Below are 20,318 nucleotides of genomic sequence, written 5' to 3' on the forward strand. Positions count from 1 at the left end.
AGAAGGTGTTGTGCTAGCTGCTTTGGACTCCGTTTTGGAAGATGAGATTCTTAAAGCACAGGAGAATGCCCCATCTAACACTCCCCATGGGAGGTTGTTTGTGCCTGGGACCTTTAGGAGAGATTTGTTTGTTGAGTGTCACGAATCTCGGTTGGCAGGTCATCCCGGAATCTCTGAGACCAAGAGACTGGTGGGTCGCAGTTTTTGGTGGCCTGGATGGCAGAAGGAAGTCATTAAGTGGGTGCGTCAATGTACTATATGTGCTAGATCTAAGTCCTCACATACTCCTGCTGCGGGGTTGCTTTGCCCTCTGGAGGTTCCCAGTGCTCCTTGGACACATTTGGCTATGGACTTTATAACTGACCTTCCCCCCTCTGAGGGTTTTACTGTCATCTGGGTGGTCGTGGACCGTTTTAGCAAGATGTGTCACTTGGTTCCCTTCGTCAAACTGCCCTGCGCTAAGACTCTCGCTAAGGCCTTTGTCAAGGAAATTGTCAGACTTCATGGCGTTCCTACTGACATTGTTTCTGATAGGGGACCTCAGTTCGTGGCTCGTTTTTGGCGCGCCTTTTGTGACAGGTTGGGAGTTCATTTGTCGTTCTCATCCGGATATCATCCTGAATCTAATGGCCAGACAGAAAGGAAAAACCAGGATGTTGAGCAGTTCTTGCGTTGTTTTGTGGCAGACAATCAAGAGGGGTGGTCTGAGTTTCTGCCACTTGCTGAATTTGCTCTGAACAATCATACATCTTCTTCTGCTGGTTGTTCGCCTTTTTTTTGTTGTTCTGGGAGACATCCGTTGTTTGGGTCGTTCTCCAAGTTGGTATCTGCCGTGCCTGAGGAGGAGAATTTTTCCGGCGATTTGGAGAGAGTTTGGACGGATGTGCGTGGTAATCTTCAGGAGGCTAACAGAAAATCTAAAGACTACTTTGATAGGAAACGACAGGAGGTTTTGTTCGCTGTTGGTGACATGGTTTGGTTGTCCTCTAGGAATCTGCGGTTGAAGATTCCTTCTAAGAAATTGGGTCCCAAGTTTGTAGGGCCCTTTAAGGTGCTTCAGGTTGTCAACCAATCTGCTGTTAGGTTGGAGGTTCCTACCTCCTGGAGAATTAATCCGGTGTTTCATGTCTCTCTGTTGAAAAAAGCTGTTGTGTCGGATTGTGACGCCTCAGCCTCTGTTCCTCCGGTGGTGGAGGACGGGGAATATGAAATTTCTCGTATCCTTAATTCTAGACGGTATAGAGGTAGTTTGCAGTATCTCGTGGCCTGGAAAGGTTTCGGACCCGAGGATAACTCATGGGTGAGGTCGGATGATGTTTCCGCGTCCAGACTTATCAGAGCGTTTCACAGGAGATTTCCTGATAAGCCTGGTCCTAGGGGATCCGGAGGATCCTCTTAGAAGGGGGGGTACTGTTAGAACCTTGCTGTTAGGTTTTTCTATTGCTGGTCACATGACCTTATTGGCCTATTTAGTCCTGCTCCGCCCTTCTGGCTTTGCTGGACTTCATTGTATTACTACTCTTTAGCTAGCCGGTGCTCAGTATCTAACTCTGTTAGTTTGCTTGGTCTCCGGACCTCTGTGTTCTATACTTATTGTTTGTTCGTCTTTCTGCTACTATTTCTGTTAGGAGGTGTCCATTTTGCTCCCAGTCCCTAGTACTTGAAGGGATTCCTTCACCACATCTATAGGTCTCCGTACAGACTAGCTGAGGACTTTAGCAGGTCTGATCGCAGGATCAGGTTCCCTGCTACATCGTAGGGATCAAGCTGAGTTCTATCGTAGGGACAGATCTCCTCTCTTTCCTTAGCTCTGGTAGCAGAACATAACAGATGACATCTGTGGTTTGACAAACCACAGGGGTTAATATTAGAGAGGTGTCTATTAGACACGGTAATAAAAAATAAAAACACATTGTAAATTACCAGGTGACCACCTTTAATAATAAGTTTACCTTCATACACCAGACGGAAGTCTTTGTGGAGTGGTTCCAGTAGATACTTATGTTGGACTCTACATGAGAAGTTCCGCTCTCTGTCCTCCTCAGTTGGAGTGATGGTCACGGTGCTGTTCACACTGTAGGTTCTGTCTGGGTTTATCCAGGAATCACCAAGAAAAATGTTATCCTCCAGTTTTTCTCCATCTCTGAACCATTTAATACCAATGTCTGGAGGGAAGAATCCAGTGGCGGAGCAACGCAGGACACTCTCTTCATTCAGTACAATCGTCTTATCTGTGATTGTCACCTGCGGAGGAGCTGATAACACGTGATTATAATCACCATCTCTATAAATATGTGATGTGACATAAAATGTGTGACCGGGTTATTAATCATTACAGCGTTTGTGCTTCTAACATGACAGTGTATAGAGGGCAACATGGGGGGGAGGTGAAGTGGAGTAGGTAGCCCAGTTTGGAGAGGGCAGCACATGGGGGCAGTATGAAAGTACAGCGTAAAAAGGAGGCAACGTATGAATATGGAAAGGGGGCAGTGAGAAATGAGGGCATAGTATGAAGATGGGGCAGCATGGCTGGGTGGCAGTGAAGGCAGCGTGAAAATATACACTGTGTTCCAAATTATTATGCAAATAATATTTCCTCAGATTTTCCCAAATTACCTATATGAATTGCAGTCATTGTAATTTTCCAGTCAAATAACTATTAGAGTACAATTGAAAGGTTTTTGTACAAACTGCCTATGATAACAGTATATTTAAAAAAAAATAAAAAACTCAAACTGCATTCAAAATGCATGTTCCAAATTATTTTGCACAGCAGAGTTTTCAACCTTTTCATTTGAATAAAGAACAAAAAATGGTCATTTTTGAATTTATAGGCATTAGCAGGTTATTACAAACTGAAATCAAACAGTTTTCAACTCAAAACTTTATTCTAGGTGATGTTACATTTGCACATAGGACCGCTTGTTCGAAAGGAGCTTCTGAACTCTCTCATCCATTGAATTTGTCAGGTTTTGGATGGTTTCTGCTTCAATTGTTTTGCATGAGGACAGAATACCCTCACAGAGCTGTTGCTTAGATGTGAACTGCCTCCCGCCATCATAGACACTCCTTTTGATGATGCTCCAGAGGTTCTCAATGGGGTTGAGGTCAGGGGAGCATGGGTGCCACACCATAAGTTTGTCCCCTTTTATGCCCATAGCAGCCAGAGATGCAGATGTGTTATGTGCAGCATGAGACGGGGCATTATCATGCATGAAAATGATCTTCCTGCGGAATGCACAGTTCTTCTTCTTGAACCATGGCAGGAAGTGCTGTTTGAGAAACTCAACATACATTATGGAGTTCATCTTTACCCCTTCAGGGATCCTAAAAGGGCCGACAATCTCTCTCCCCATGATTACAGCCCAAAACATTACTCCACCTCCTCCTTGTTAGTGCTGTAGTCGTGCATGGGGTGTCCATCAACCAGCCATCCTCCACTCTATCCATCTGGACCATCGAGATCATTTCATGCATGTTTATCAGATAGAGAGAAGATATAGACTTAGGTATAGTGTTTTAGGAAATTATATCACACATGATAGACTTCAGCTGGCCATACATATTAGATGGCTTTCGGCCCAAGCTGCGGACATTGAAAAATTTGGCCAATGGTAAAATGTGTATGGGGGCACTAGCCGACTGATTTCAGACTGCCAATGGCAATGTTCTACTGGAGATAATCTCAGTGGACGGCTTTCTCATAGAGAACGCAGGAGCTCCCGGCTGAATGAGCGCTCCTGTGTATGGCAGAATTGGCTGAGATGGCTGTCTGTTGAATAATCGGCCGAATGATGCCATCTAATGTGAATGGCCAGCTTTAGGCAATATTAAGACTTGCGCTTGAGCCTCAATAATGAACCTTTGTTACAAGTTGTATTCACACCATGACAGACACAAATGCCGTCAGGCAGGTTCCTTTAACTACAGTGGGGTCTGGTTTGTTTCCATTAGGGTATCCATCAAATGCTGGACACCTTAGTAGAACCCAAATACCGTGCATTACAGGTAAAATATTTTAGTTTACATGCATATCCATAGGTTTGGAGGCCTTTATGCTGTGTGGCTTCAGGAAAAGGAACTGTTAAGCAGGAGGCGACACTTGGCAGGGAATAGAGCTGGAGTGACATAGGCTTCAGATTTATCATAGCTCTTGAGCCTCATTTGAATATCAATTCAAACTCTGATTTCTCAATAACAGAGGAATGGACGAGCCATGTAAAGGTATTGCTGGACTTTTGAGGGGCGAAATCCTGCTGGCAGATTCTCTATAAAATACAGGATGTTAGGGAGGAATCCTGCTATTTGTTCCTGGTATTGTGTAAATGCTCCGCAAACAATGAATGATTTCTATATCTCACTGTGAAATTCCACATTGTATTGTTAAAGTATAGCACTTTTATACTTTTTATGTTATTTTTTGGTGAAAAATGTAACAATTCTAGTGGAGGTGATTGACAGAACTTGTTTCCTGACCAATTTGGAGGGAAGTGATGTGTTAGGAAGCTTATAACTTCACTCTCTGACCCATCCTTTGCTGGGAGGTGGAAGGGCGCCATTGGCCTTATCTGCCTAAGGAACCAAATTACCTTCTCCAAGCCTTGCTCAGCCCAAACCCCATAAATGTAATTTACTGATTTCTTACAAAGCCATGGGAAGGTTTTTATTCCATCACATTCTGTACTTGCAGTGCCTTGGAAAAGTATTCATACCCTGTGAACTCTTCCACATTTTTTCATGTTACATCTACAAATGTAAATATAGCTTGGGCTATTTTTTATAACCTAACCCTGCTTTACTATTCTCCACAACTTGATCCCTGACCTCTCTGGTGTGTTATTTGGTTTTTATGATGCTGTTTGACCCTTAATGTTCTTACACAAACCTCTGAGGTCTTCACATAACAGCTTTAGTTATACTGAGAATAAATTTCACCCAGGTGGACTCAATGTACTAATTATGTGATGTCTGGAGGCGATTGGTCACTCAGGATTTTATTTAGGTCTATCGGACTACATGGGGCTGAATACTAATGCACAGAACAATACTCAGATTTATATTTTTTAAATATTTAGAAAACCCTGTATCATTTCCTTTACATTTCACTTATACTTGCTCAATGGGGCAATATCACAAAAAATTCCAATAAAATAAATTTAAGTTTGTGGGTGTAACGTGAAAAAATGTGTAAAAGTTCACAGGGTATGAATACTTTTTCAAGACACGGCATTGGATATAAAAAGTGGCATGTTTTTTTATCAGAATCTGTAAAGGGTATTCATTTTTAAAACCATTTGTAATTAATGAGAATTTGGCAGTACATACTGTAACCCAAGGAGCCCTTATGGCTGAGAAACAATAAAAGACAACAAGGTTGTTGGAATATTCACAATGATGCATGAGGTCCCACAGGACAAAATATTACAGCCTGTTTGCTGGCAGGTCAGTATGACTAAGCTTATTTGTTTTTTTACACATGCAGTCATGTGGACAAGTTTTATTTTTTTTACACATGCAGTCATGTGGACACGTTTTATTTTTTTTACACATGCAGTCATGTGGACAAGTTTTATTTTTTTTTTACACACATCATCATCATCATCATGTTAAATGTTAATGCGGCTGACAGCTCTGTGATGGATCTCTTGGGCCCCCTCCTGCTCGGGCACCGGTGCAGCTACATCGGCTGCACCAGGGTATGTCTGCCCCCGATGCATAGATAACTTTACTAAGCTAAGTCAGATGTTGGGAGGAGACCCCTCCCCAAAGTCCTGTGTGGTCAGAGGAGAGAGATGATAGAATGAACAGAAGATAGGGAACTGTGATAGCGTTGAGGCAGTATGTAGTAGACACCAGGCTTGGAAGGGCCCACAGGAGAATCCTTCGGTGGGCCCCTGAGCAAGAGTGGGCCACCACCCTCTTATATGAGCAGTACTTGGCACAATATTATTGAATCACTATGTACAGATAAAGGCAGCAACTTAGTCACCCAGTTCATTGTTATATAAACTTGTGATTGAGGATAATGTCACATTTGCATTTAGCTGAAAAGTGGGGCCCTGGAGTTGGTTACTGGTGGGACCTTGGCACCCCAGTAAGACAATGGTTGATACCAACTTTAGGTTGATGTAGGTAGACACTGTATTTTTTTAACCACAGCAGCAGTATAACAGCTAATATACAAAAGAAAATAATGGACTCACCTCCAACGTCCAACCAGACCTCTTTCTCCTTCCTCTCCGATCTGTAGATCACTGAGCACTTGTATCGCCCACCATCACTTATTCGTATATTTGAAATAGTCAGATTAGCTTCCCCGGTTAGTAATTTTTCTGTGCTCAGGGAATGTCTAGAAGAATTTGTCCTTACAGTTTTATTATAGCTCAGAATTTCCTTATTTAGAAAATGCCAAAGTATTGTGAGATGATTGGGATTTACAGGTTGGCCAACATTGAACGTGCAAGGAACCCAAGCATCAGATCCCAGCCTGGCGTCATGTACCGATGGTCCGGTCGGATATATTGACGACACTGTGGACAAGCACATGTATACTCATTATATAATCACCAGTTATTAATATACTGAATGATAAATAATAATGTTGTATAGAAACTGCAGAGTAATAAACATCTGAAACCAAAGGAAGGAGAAACGAGCATTTGCCTTTTCCCCTCACATTAATATTCTAGAGTGGATCATAACAGACAATTTCCACCAAAGTGTTGGATCGTTGGCTAAAATGTAACAACAAATGACCATTTTAGGCGACTGATGACATAGTCCTCATCCAAACAGAAGTCACTCATGTTTATACTTTTTATTCGATTTTTCTGAAACGATGTTCTAAGATTAGTTATTTAGTAGGAAATCCTATAAAATGTGTCCCAATCAGTCTCACACTTTACAAAAAACTGAGCAGGAGTTCAGGGTGTTGGTAAGTGCCTGGATGAAAAACCGTCAAAGCATCTAAACACCTTTCAGGGAGGAACTTAGCCGATGATGTTAGACAGCGTGTTGGGAGACAGCGGTAATACACACCCAACAGACAAAGATAAAACCTGCCGGTAGCAAAATTAGGACTTCGGCAAAGTTGATAATCCATAAAGTGATTTAAATATTCCACAAAATGGTCTAGAGATTAAAAAAATAAAGGAGACCACAACGGTGAAGCACCGTAGTTTAAAAAACCAATTGCCCAAATGCATTTATCATACTCACAAGATAGGATAAAAAATAGAAGTAATAACAGTTTCATAGAATTCACTCCCAAAGCAATGTGTATTGCGTTCTAGCCCGACTCGAGTTTCGCTTAATCAGCTTCATCTGGGGCATGTCTCAACATTATTAACCCTATCACTTTTATATAAAATATTCTTTAGACATACTCTTATTGGATGGTGACTCCCACAGACAATAAAAAAAATAGAAGGAAAAAAAAATAGAAACCACATAGTGTAAAAAAAGAACTTTCCTTACCATTAAATTTCAATTTGAAACTTTATGCTGTTATCAACAACTAAAAAATCTAATCAAAAACATATGTAAATATGAAGAAACAATGTATGAAAACTGATAATATAGTGATAACAAATAATTCGGAATAAAAATATTAATTTAAACTTGACTTTAATTATTAGTCGACATTTCACCAATTACAAGCAAGTCACCTACAAAAGAATTTTCTGGTTGAATGTTAACATTTTTGTCTGCTGCATGATTATTTTTGGTGTGATATCAATTTTCATTTACAGATCGCTTGTGTTGCGATGGAGGTGAAATTTGATGGGCAAATAGACTAATTGACCCTTGGGCAGAAACTTAGATTCTCTCACCCTTTGGCACACGATACAAGAACGGCAGTAATTCTCTACGTCGGTACCCATTTTAGGCCAATAAAAGTTGTGAGTAGAGATGAGCGTTGTTCTACTCGAACTGTTCGCCAATCTCAAATTCGAGCTGTTTTGGGCGGTGTTCGAGCCGTTCGGCGAACACGAACAATTTGATAAAAATTCGGCTGTTCGAGGTTATGTTCGATAACTGTTCGTGCACCAAAATCATAACTGGATTTTTTCTCAGTAATGATGAAAATTAATGTTAATACGCAGTTTGAGTGTACAGCGGGGCGGGGGGAGGGGCAGGGGATGGATCTCTGCAGGAACAATGAAGATCTCCATTTTTTTTCTCTTTCCCGCATTTGCAGTGGGGAGGTGCAATCTGTCAGCCTATCAGCAGCGCACACACGGAGCGAAGTGCTTTTTTTCACACAAGCAAGGGCATGTGTGATTGGCAGTGTATGTCACATGTCCTTGCCCTATAAGACCAAGCCATTTTCCCCGTCGCCACCATTTTCTCACTGCTGCAGCTGCGTGTTAGACGGCACCGCTGTTGCTGTGTGCGCTATACCTTGTTAATTTCAAGCCAAATTTCGCACAAATCTACAGATAGCTTGGGAGTAGGGAATAGTTGTGATTGCAGTCCTTTTAAGGACTAGGTTACAGCATTTCCTACGACTTTTATCAGGGAGGTCTGTGCTCTTAAATAGATAGGTTGTGGGAGTAAAGACTAATTGTAATTGGAGTCCTTTTCAGGACTAGGTTACATCAGTTCCTATCAGTTTTTGCCAGGCAGGTCTGTGCCAGTGCTGTGCAAGTTTTTTTCACAGCATTTGGCTGAATCTAGCAAAGCTAATCCTTTTTAGCCTATTGCAGAGTGTGTTAGTCAGTGGAGTAGCCTATCTGTGTTGCAAGATATACCACCTGTGTATAGAATACCAATTTTTTTACTGCACCTAGTGAAGTAAAATCTTTTGGGCATAGCATCATTCTATTAGTCCATCTATACTGACCTCCATCAGGTTGCAAATTAAAACTAATTTTTATCTGCATCTACAGTACCTCTGAAAAAATATTTGGGCTTCTAGCTGTGTGTGGGACTTGTTGTATTAGTCCATCTATACTGACCTCCATCAGGTTGCAAACTGAATATATTTTTTTCTGCATCTAGCTCTGAAAAAATATTTGGCCTTCTAGCAGTGTGTCGGACTTTCTCTATTAGTCCATCTATACTGACCTCCATCAGGTTGCAAACTGAATATATTTTTTTCTGCATCTACCTCTGAAAAAATATTGGACTTCTAGCTGTGTGTGGGTCTTGTTCTATTAATCCATCTATACTGACCTCCATCTGGTTGCAAACTGAATATAATTTTTTTCTGCATCTAGCTCTGAAAAAATATTTGGCCTTCTAGCAGTGTGTCGGACTTTCTCTATTAGTCCATCTATACTGACCGCCATCAGGTTGCAAATTAAAACTAATTTTTATCTGCATCTACAGTACCTCAGAAAAAATATTTGGGCTTCTAGCTGTGTGTGGGACTTGTTGTATTAGTCCATCTATACTGACCTCCATCAGGTTGCAAACTGAATATATTTTTTTCTGCATCTACCTCTGAAAAAATATTGGGCTTCTAGCTGTGTGTGGGACTTGTTGTATTAGTCCATCTATACTGACCTCCATCAGGTTGCAAACTGAATATATTTTTTTCTGCATCTACCTCTGAAAAAATATTGGGCTTCTAGCTGTGTGTGGGACTTGTTGTATTAGTCCATCTATACTGACCTCCATCAGGTTGCAAGCTGAATATATTTTTTTCTGCATCTACCTCTGAAAAAATATTGGGCTTCTAGCTGTGTGTGGGACTTGTTGTATTAGTCCATCTATACTGACCTCCATCAGGTTGCAAACTGAATATATTTTTTTCTGCATCTACCTCTGAAAAAATATTGGGCTTCTAGCTGTGTGTGGGACTTGTTGTATTAGTCCATCTATACTGACCTCCATCAGGTTGCAAACTGAATATATTTTTTTCTGCATCTACGTCTGAAAAAATATTGGGCTTCTAGCTGTGTGTGGGTCTTGTTCTATTAATCCATCTATACTGACCTCCATCAGGTTGCAAACTGAATATAATTTTTTTCTGCATCTAGCTCTGAAAAAATATTTGGCCTTCTAGTAGTGTGTCGGACTTTCTCTATTAGTCCATCTATACTGACCTCCATCAGGTTGCAAATTAAAACTAATTTTTATCTGCATCTACAGTACCTCTGAAAAAATATTTGGGCTTCTAGCTGTGAGTGGGACTTGTTGTATTAGTCCATCTATACTGACCTCCATCAGGTTGCAAACTGAATATATTTTTTTCTGCATCTACCTCTGAAAAAATATTTGGGCTTCTAGCTGTGTGTGGGACTTGGTCTATTAATCCATCTATACTGACCTCCATCAGGTTGCAAACTGAATATAATTTTTTTCTGCATCTAGCTCTGAAAAAATATTTGGCCTTCTAGCAGTGTGTCGGACTTTCTCTATTAGTCCATCTATACTGACCTCCATCAGGTTGCAAAATAAAACTAATTTTTATCTGCATCTACAGTACCTCTGAAAAAATATTTGGGCTTCTAGCTGTGTGTGGGACTTGTTGTATTAGTCCATCTATACTGACCTCCATCAGGTTGCAAATTAAAACTAATTTTTATCTGCATCTACAGTACCTCTGAAAAAATATTTGGGCTTCTAGCTGTGTGTGGGATTTGTTGTATTAGTCCATCTGTACTGACCTCCATCAGGTTGCAAACTGAATATATTTTTTTCTGCATCTACCTCTGAAAAAATATTGGGCTTCTAGCTGTGTGTGGGACTTGTTGTATTAGTCCATCTATACTGACCTCCATCAGGTTGCAAACTGAATATATTTTTTTCTGCATCTACCTCTGAAAAAATATTGGGCTTCTAGCTGTGTGTGGGACTTGTTGTATTAGTCCATCTATACTGACCTTCATCAGGTTGCAAACTGAATATATTTTTTTCTGCATCTACCTCTGAAAAAATATTGGGCTTCTAGCTGTGTGTGGGTCTTGTTCTATTAATCCATCTATACTGACCTCCATCAGGTTGCAAACTGAATATAATTTTTTTCTGCATCTAGCTCTGAAAAAATATTTGGCCTTCTAGTAGTGTGTCGGACTTTCTCTATTAGTCCATCTATACTGACCTCCATCAGGTTGCAAATTAAAACTAATTTTTATCTGCATCTACAGTACCTCTGAAAAAATATTTGGGCTTCTAGCTGTGTGTGGGACTTGTTGTATTAGTCCATCTATACTGACCTCCATCAGGTTGCAAACTGAATATATTTTTTTCTGCATCTACCTCTGAAAAAATATTGGGCTTCTAGCTGTGTGTGGGTCTTGTTCTATTAATCCATCTATACTGACCTTCATCAGGTTGCAAACTGAATATAATTTTTTTCTGCATCTAGCTCTGAAAAAATATTTGGCCTTCTAGCAGTGTGTCGGACTTTCTCTATTAGTCCATCTATACTGACCTCCATCAGGTTGCAAATTAAAACTAATTTTTATCTGCATCTACAGTACCTCTGAAAAAATATTTGGGCTTCTAGCTGTGTGTCGGACTTGTTGTATTAGTCCATCTATACTGACCTCCATCAGGTTGCAAACTGAATTTATTTTTTTCTGCATCTAACCCAGCCAATAGTTTTGGCCTAATACCACAGTTTGGCCACTCAGCTCTGCTCGGTTACCATCCATTGTTTTTTTGTGCAAACAACTCCAGAGTTGTGAATTAGTTAACCACCAAAATGAGTGGAAAAAGGCCTGCTGCTGGTGGAAAGGGGAATAGGCGTGTTGGGAAGGGGAAAAAAGGTTGTGTCCGTGGGGTAGGTGTTAAAGCAACAGTAACATCTGCAGAAGAAAGACCATCTTCCAGCCAAACTAAAATGTCTACTTCTTTTAGCGGACAATGTGATAAGATCCCTTTCTTACGGCCACGCCAATCGCTACAAATTCCAGATGAGGCACAAAAACAGCAGGTGCTTCAACGGATATCAAGTGCTCCTTTAAGTGGGCTCTCCTCCACATCAACTTCAACATCACAAATACTCCAGTCCTCAAAGGTGTCACCCAAATCGCACTTGCTTCCTCACAGCTCCCAAATCTCCAGCTGCCCGTCTGAGTATGAGGTAGAACAGATGGTTGAGTCTGCAGAGCTGTTTACTCATACTATAGCCTGGGAATCAGAGGTCGACTCCAGCGCTTCTGTGAATCCAGACGAGGAAATGATCTGCACTGATGCCCAGAATCTTTATGAGTCGGATCCAGGACCAGACGCAGAAGGTTCTGACCATAATGTAGACCCTCATTCCCAAACTGTAACTCCTGTTGGTGGAGACAATGAGGAAGACGATGATAAGACTCAAATACCTGATTGGAGCGACAACTTTAGTTTTTTGTCAGGGCAGGAACAGGTTGGCTCTGAGGACGACGGGTGTGATAACACACAGAGTGATGATGATGAGGTTGGAGATCCCACTTACTGTCAACCCACAGTCAGCCAAGAGATGAGGTCAGCAGAGGAGGTGGAGGAAGATGCTAGTGACGACGAGGTCAGGTTGCGCCTTCCTGGACAGAGACGTAGTACTGGAAGCACGTCAACAACTGCATCCTCAAACACAACTCTGCCTCTCACCACAAGTCATGGTGGCTCTTCAGGTCGCATGGGTGCTAAGCCTTGCATAGCCTGGGCATTTTTTCAGATCGATAAAGATGACCCAACTCGTGTTATCTGTAACATTTGTCAGCAAAAGCTAAGTAGAGGCCAAAAAATACATAGTTTGAGTACTTCATGCATGAACCGGCACATGGACATGAAGAATAAGTTGCAGTGGGATGCTCAGTGTGCTACAATGCGGCCTAGCCGGCCGGGCCAAACACCGTCTGCCATATCTTGTGCATCCGCGGCCTCTTCATCCTCTGTGACTGGGGGGACAGCAGTCACACCTGTTTTGGGGCGCAGACCTGCCACCTCTTTACCCGCAACAGCCAGCGTGATTGGCAGGTCATCATTTTCTTTGGAGGTGGTAACAGCAGCTGGTGTTGAGCGCTGTCCGACATCGATAGCACCACCTTTGGATCAAGGCAACCTAACATGTCCGCCTGCATCTTCCTCACAGACCGGCAGTTTGCCGGGGACACCCTTATCAACCCCGTCTAAGCACAATAGCCAGCCCTCGGTCCCTCAGATGTGGACAAGTAAAAGACCATTTCCTCCTAGCCATGAGAAAGCTAAGAGGTTGAATTTCACCATCTGCAAGCTCTTGGCTATAGAAATGCTGCCTTTCCGCCTGGTGGACACAGAGGATTTTCGAGACCTTATGTCCGTCGCAGTGCCCCAGTACCAGATGCCCAGTCGGCACTACTTCTCAAAGAAAGGTGTGCCTGCGCTCCACCAGCATGTCGAACACAACATCACCGCTTCTTTGAGAAACTCTGTGTGTGACAGGGTGCATTTCACCACAGACACTTGGACGAGTAGGCATGGACAGGGGCGTTACATGTCGCTGACTGGGCACTGGGTAACTATGGTGACAGCAGGACAAGGGGCTGCTGTCCAAGTCTTGCCGTCCCCACGAGTTGTGCGTCAATCCTCTTTATGTCAAAGTTCCTCCACTGCTTCTGCCTCCTCAACCTCCTCTCGGTCTTCCACCTGCACCCAAAGCCTGTCTGGTCATGCCACAAGCTTTCTAACTGCGCAGAAGGGATCCTGCACACCTCCTTACTATGCTGGCAGTAGGGCTCAACGTCATCAGGCGGTTTTTACATTGAAATGTCTGGGAAATGTGAGTCACACAGCTGAGGAGTTGTGGTCAGCTCTGGAGAACCAATTTCATGAATGGTTGTCTCCACTGGACCTGAAACCAGGGAAGGCCGTGTGCGACAATGCTGCAAACCTGGGTGCGGCCCTTCGCCGGGGCAATGTCACACACGTGCCTTGTATGGCTCACGTGTTGAACCTGGTTGTCCAGCAATTTTTAGCCCACTATCCCAGACTAGATGGCCTTCTGCAGAGGGCACGGTCGCTGTGTGCTCACTTCCGCCGTTCGCATCCCGCAGCTCAGCGACTTACATCTCTACAGAAGTCGTTGGGCCTGCCACTTCACCGGCTAAAATGCGATGTGCCTACCCGGTGGAATTCAACTCTGCACATGTTGCAGCGACTGTGGCAGCACCGACAAGCCCTGGTGCAATACGTTCTGACGTATAGCCTGGGCCAACGAGATTCAGAGGTGGGGCAAATCACGCTGGAGGAGTGGTCTCAGATCAGGGACCTATGCACCCTTCTGCACAGTTTTGAAATGGCGATGAAGATGTTTAGTGCTGACGATGCCATTATCAGCATGACTATTCCGGTGATTTACATGCTGGAGCACATGTTAAACAGAATTCGGAGTCAGGTGGTGGCACAAGAGGAGGTGGAGGAAGTAGAGGAGGAGGAGTTGTATGCGGAAGGGCTAACATCTGCAAGGTCCAGACGGTCGGCAGCACCAAGGCGGCAGGCATGTGAGGGTGGGGGAGATGGTTTTACCAGGGCGCATGGTAGCAGCCAAACTAGTGAGGAAGGTGCAGGAGCCCAGGAAGAAGTGGAGGACGAACTGATGGAAGACTCATCAGATGAGGGAGACCTTGATCACATTTCTGTTGTGCGAGGTTGGGGGGAGAGGACAGAGGAAGGAAGCATGATTGTTACCTCGCCACCAACACAACAGGGACTTGGTGCTCCTGGATGCGCAACACACATGAGTGCCTTCTTGCTGCACTACCTGCAACATGACCCTCGAATTGTGAGAATTAGAAATAATCCTGACTACTGGGTTGCCACACTGTTAGATCCCTGGTACAAAAGTAAATTTGCAGAAATTATTCCTGCCATAGAAAGGGATGCACGCATGCAGGAGTATCAGCAGAGACTGTTGCAGAATCTTACATGTGCTTTTCCACAAAATACCAGTGGTGCACGTAGTGAATCTCACAGTTCCAACTTGCCAACCGTGGGACCGTCAAGTGTTCAGCACTCAAACCGTAACAGAACCACAGTATCTGGTGGTAACATCAATTTTGCGGAATCATTTCACCACTTTTTTAGCCCATCCTTTGCAAGGCCACAGGAGACAAGAAGTCTGACACATAGTCAACGCCTAGAGACGATGGTACAGGAGTATTTCCAAGTAAACATTGAAGCCACGACTGTGTCACTGGACCCTTGCTCTTTTTGGGCTTCCAATCTGGATAAATGGCCGGAGCTAGCCACTTACGCCTTGGAGATCTTGTCATGCCCCGCAGCCAGCGTTCTGTCTGAACGTGTGTTCAGCGCTGCTGGTGGTGTGCTGACAGATAAGCGCACGCGGCTCTCCACTGATAATGTAGACAGACTCACGTTCATAAAGATGAACAAATCATGGATCCGAAACGACTTTTCTACCCCTGTGTCATCCTGGGGAGAGTAAAAGCTTGATGATTGTTTAAAATCACCCTACCAACCGTTTTAAGCTTTCAAATAACTAATCATGTTTATCTGTATCTTGACTGGAAAATAATTTGGGCTTTGTAGCAGTGTGCAGCACTGATCCTATTAGGCCATCTATAATAAGCTCCACCAGATTTAAAATTAAAAATAATTTTTAGCTGCATCTAGCCCGGAAAATAATTTTGGGGCTCCGAGATGCGCAAGACACATAAATGCCTTCTTGCTGCACTACCTGCAGCATGACCCTCATATTGTCAGAATTCGAAGTAATCATGACTACTGGGTTGCCACACTCTTAGATCCCCCAAACTTTTCGATCAACCTTTTCATTTTAATAAAGACCAAAAAAATGGTCATTTTTGAAATTATAAGCATTAGCAGGTTGTTAGAAACTGAAATCAAACAGTTTTCAACTCAAAACTTTATTCTAGGTGATGTTACATTTTCACATAGGACCCCTTGTTCGAAAGGAGCTTCTGAACTCTCTCGTCCATTGAATTTGTCAGGTTTTGGATGGTTTCTGCTTCAATTGTTTTGCATGAGGACAGAATACCCTCCCAGAGCTGTTGCTTAGATGTGAACTGCCTCCGGCCATCATAGACACTCCTTTTAATGATGCTCCAAAGGTTCTGAATGGGGTAGAGGTCAGGGGAGCATGGGGGTCACACCATAAGTTTGTCCCCTTTTATGCCCATATCAGCCAGAGATGCAGATGTTTTATGTGCAGCATGAGATGGTGCATTATCATGCAGAAAAATGATCTTGCTGTGAAATACACGGTTCTTCTTCTTGAACCATGGCAGGAAGTGCTGTTTGAGAAAATCCACATACATTATGGAGTTCATCTTTAGCGCCTTCAGGGATCCTAAAGGGGCCGACAATCTCTCTCCCCATGATTCCAGCCCAAAACATTACTCCACCTCCTCCTTGTTGGCGCTGTAGCCGTGTTTGCGTGGGGTGTCCATCAACCAGCCATCCTCCACTCCATCCATCTGGACCATCGAGCGCTGCACGGCACTCATCCGTGAACAAAACAGTTTTGAAATCAGTCTTCATGTAATGTTTGGCCCACTGGAGCCGTTTCTGCTTGTGTGAAGTGGATAGAGGAGGTCGACAGGATGGCGTATGCACAGCTGCAAACCTCTGAAGGACCCTGCATCTTGTTGTTCGGGGGACGTTGGAGGCACAAGCAGCTTCAAAAACTTGTCTGCTGCTATGACAAGGCTTTTTTGCCGCTGCTCTTTCAACCTGACGTAATTGCCTGTAGGAAAGAGTCCTCAATTTGCCCTTATCAGCACGCACACGTGTGTACTGTGAATCAGCTACATACTTCTTGATTGCCAAGACACTTCATCCTGATCATCGCACAATGTTGATTGTAGTCATGCCTTGACCTAAACACTCCACAATTTGTTGCTTCTCAGCAGCCGACACATCCTTTTTCTTTCCCATTTTGGCAGAAAATGTAGGCTGCTGAATAATGTGAGAGAGCCTTCTTAAGTAGTCTTGCCTTTCATTGGACACACCTGACAAACTAATTAGCACTGGTGTCTGCAATTGCTTACAGTGATATAAAGAGCCTTGACACACATCACCATCAATGAGTTTAACTGACAAACAAACAAATTCTTCCCTTATCACTCCTAAACACTTTTTGCATAATAATTTGGAACGCGGTGTACATGTGCTTTTCCACAAAACACCAGTGGTTCACGTAGTGAATCTTACAGTTCTAACTTGCCAACCGTGGTCTGTATGGATTTGTTCAATAAAGGGCCCAAAATTAAGATAACATAGATGGGAGAGGTCTCTATGAATAGGAATTCCTAAGTATTTGATACCCTGTGAGGGCCAGGCAAAGGGAAAGTTGGACTGGATGGAATCCTATATGGATTTGGGGAGGGAGACATCGAGGGCCTCAGACTTCGCTGCATTGATTTTAAAATTTGACCATGTAACAAAGTGATCTATTTCAGCCATAACAGCAGGGATGGATATATGTGATTGAGTGATATATACTAGGACATCATCAGCAAATAGAGAGCACTTGTACTCGGTGCCTCCCACCTCAATCCACCTAATATTGGGGTTATGGCGAATTGATGAGAGCAGGTGCTCCGTCACTAGGATGTATAAGAGAGGGGACAGAGGACATCCCTGCCTTGTCCCATTGGTGATTGTGAAAGGTGATGAAAATGTTCTGACGCGCCCCCTGGGCCTTGGGACACCCGGAGCCGGACCCTTTTTGGTGGATGCTGGTGGTTGTAGTCTCCGTGGCGGCAACCCGGTTCCGTGGCTCAGGGCGGTCAAACCAGTGGCGGAACTATTTATGTGGTTTTGATGTTTAAATGTCCGACTACGCCACCCGTGGATTGCGGTCAGAGTGAACCGCCGCTGCAGGGCAGACCGCTGAGGCTGGTGTTGTGGGTGCAGCAGAGCGTAGCATAACTCTCCACGGGAGGAGTATAGCCTCAGGGCAGTGTATGCGGAGGATGGGGGTGATGGTGCAGGGCAGCAGCAGTAATGACACGGAGTCAGTGATGCAGTCCAGGGCCTTTACTCACAGTTCTTATTATCCAGACCACGTCTGCAGGTAACGGCTGCCCACGTCGTACTGTGCTCACCAGGTGAGGGGCTCAGACAACTCCCAGATAACTTTGGAGTGCTTCACAGGACCCCCTTTGTGTGTCCTTTGTCTGGCCTTTCTTACCAACCCTTCTGTCCGGCTGCCTCGGGCCTCCTCTTGGTAAACTTGGCGCCAGTTTCCCTGACCCTATGTGGTGCGCCACATAAAATGTCACAGCCTCCTGTTTCTAGCTGAGGGTCGTTTCCTGCCTCCACTAGTTTCGGGGACCGGTCTCCCCCTTTGGCCTGACCCCTCCACGCAGGTGGATTCTGGCGTGCGGTGGCGACTCGCCCGTCCGCACCCCTGAGATCCCTTCGTTCCTCGTTCCTGGAGCCTTCTCCGCTCCTCTTCCTTCCTTCTCCCTCTTCCAGGCCTGGGCCTCTGTTACTAGGCCCGCCTCCGGAGCAGAGCTCATGCAGAGCCCCTGCTCCCTGCCACTTCTGCTCAGACTTCTCTGCACTGAACTAAGATGGTGCCCACCTTTTATACTCCCTTCTCAATGCACCCAGGAACTGCTTCCTCCCTGCTCCTGCACTACAGGGTTCCCCTTCCTCAGTGTTCCCTCCCCCCACTCCAGCCAGGGACAGGGACTGTCGTGCCCATCTCAGGGGCATATTGGTCGCCCTGCCCCACGGCAATGTGGTGTAATGCATGCAGGTGTCGGGTCCTGATCCACACTACATCCTTACCTGAGAGTGAGATATCACACCTCTGGGTGAGGTGCAATACCTCTGTAGCAACCGAGCCCTCAGGGTGCTACAGTTCCATTTATCTTCAGCCTAGGTGACGTATTGCGATACAGGGCCGTGATTTTGGCTATAAAAGGGTCCCCTAGACCCCTACCCCAAGCTTTTTAAGTGAATCATATATGGCGTGCCAGGAGACTCTATGGAATGCTTTCTCAGCATCCAACGAGAGTAATCTAATTACAAATTTTTAACTGCATCTAGCCCAGGAAATACTTTGTGCCTAGTAGCAGGGTCTGCTAGTCAGCGGATTATCCCGGCTGTTAAGCAAGCTACACCACCTGTAGTTTGGACACTTCATTTTTTCAAAGGAAATGCTTCGGGACCACGGGATACTCAGTGAAGAGCATCAGGAGGCACCCCAAGGCATAGGGGCTGGGACTGGCAGTAGGATGCCTTGCAGTGGACAGCCGAGCTCGATCCTTATAAAAGCTTTTTAACTGCAGCAGCTTTAGTGGACGCTACTGGAGCTGGAATTACGCGGCTGCTGGCATGAGACTTGCCCTCCAATAGATCCTTGTAAATGGATTTAAAGTGTATTCATTCAAATTAGAGAGACAATTTAAATTAAAAAGCTTAGAGCTGCCTCCACCACAGGGGGGCTCGCTCGACCCACCAGCGGACAGGCACCAGTATTGGGAGAGGGGGGCTGGCCGTCAGGGTTCACCGCGGCTCTGGCACAAACCCGGCGACACGGAGGTGGCAGGAGCGGACTGAACGTGTCGGCTTCTCACTTTTTGGATTTTAGAAGGGCATGACATGCCTATATCTGTGTCTCCCCCTCCTTTTACTCCTCCACCTCTTTTATTTTCGCATGACTATATGTACTTGTCACTTTTCCATGTGTTAGTTATGTCTTCTGAGCAGTTTGTCAGCTTTTGGACACCTTTGAAGGTGTTTTCTATGTGTTTCTATGTGTTTTTGTTTGCCTGCCATTGGTTTTAACGGTGTTCGAAGGTGTTTGACGAACAGTTCGACGAACAGTTCGGCGAACACACGGGTGTTCGACGAACCGAACCGAACTCGAACACTACGGGGGTGGCTCAACACTAGTTGTGAGTGAGTCTAGCTTTAGTCTCAAACATCCCTAAATGTCCAACAAAGGGAATCTCACCAGTGACTCTCAACAATTGCTTCTGAAACTAGTTGAATGAGTTGCTTTACTTTTAACCATAAATGTTATGTCTCATGAATGGGAGATTTTCCAGACTGTCCTGGATATTTTTCATCCTGTATTGCACGTCTTGCATTTCTCTTATAGTTCTGGTTGTTGCTATGCAATAATGTTTACCTTCCTTGTATATGTCCCTTCTCTCTCCCTGTCTTCCGGTCATGTGACTGTTGTGGCAAACCCCTCCCTTCTTGTTCCATCTCTCCTCACATTCTTCATGTATCTTCCATTAGAAGCTCATGTGCTTGTACCCTGTCTCTGGTAAAATTCTTTTTTTACCTGCTGCTGTATTGATGCATTTAACAAGAGTTCTTAAAGAAATCAAAGTCTCTTCTGGATTCTTCACAACGTGTGTGTCTGCAGCTGAGTTAAGCTATCTGTCACCGTCGCCAATTGT

General features: G+C 44.2%; 1 protein-coding gene across 4 annotated transcripts in view; it reads right to left on the reverse strand.

Annotated features, from left to right (window-relative positions):
• Positions 1-20,318, reverse strand: part of LOC141162497 (uncharacterized) — a 163,025-nt gene that overhangs the window by 116,802 nt on the left and 25,905 nt on the right. For 3 of the 4 annotated variants that reach the window (XM_073648667.1, XM_073648669.1, XM_073648665.1), the window contains exons 2-3: positions 6,204-6,530; positions 1,953-2,255 (exon numbers count right to left, since the gene is read on the reverse strand). In XM_073648667.1, coding sequence (XP_073504768.1) covers positions 1,953-2,255; positions 6,204-6,530 — 630 coding nt within the window. The remainder of the gene's footprint in view (positions 1-1,952; positions 2,256-6,203; positions 6,531-20,318) is intronic. The other variant, XM_073648668.1, reaches the window with a different exon arrangement.

The sequence above is a fragment of the Phyllobates terribilis genome, unplaced genomic scaffold (assembly GCF_046119375.1).
Source record: "Phyllobates terribilis strain yellow unplaced genomic scaffold, ASM4611937v1 Scaffold_9__5_contigs__length_417890890, whole genome shotgun sequence".
Taxonomy (NCBI): Eukaryota; Metazoa; Chordata; class Amphibia; order Anura; family Dendrobatidae; genus Phyllobates; species Phyllobates terribilis.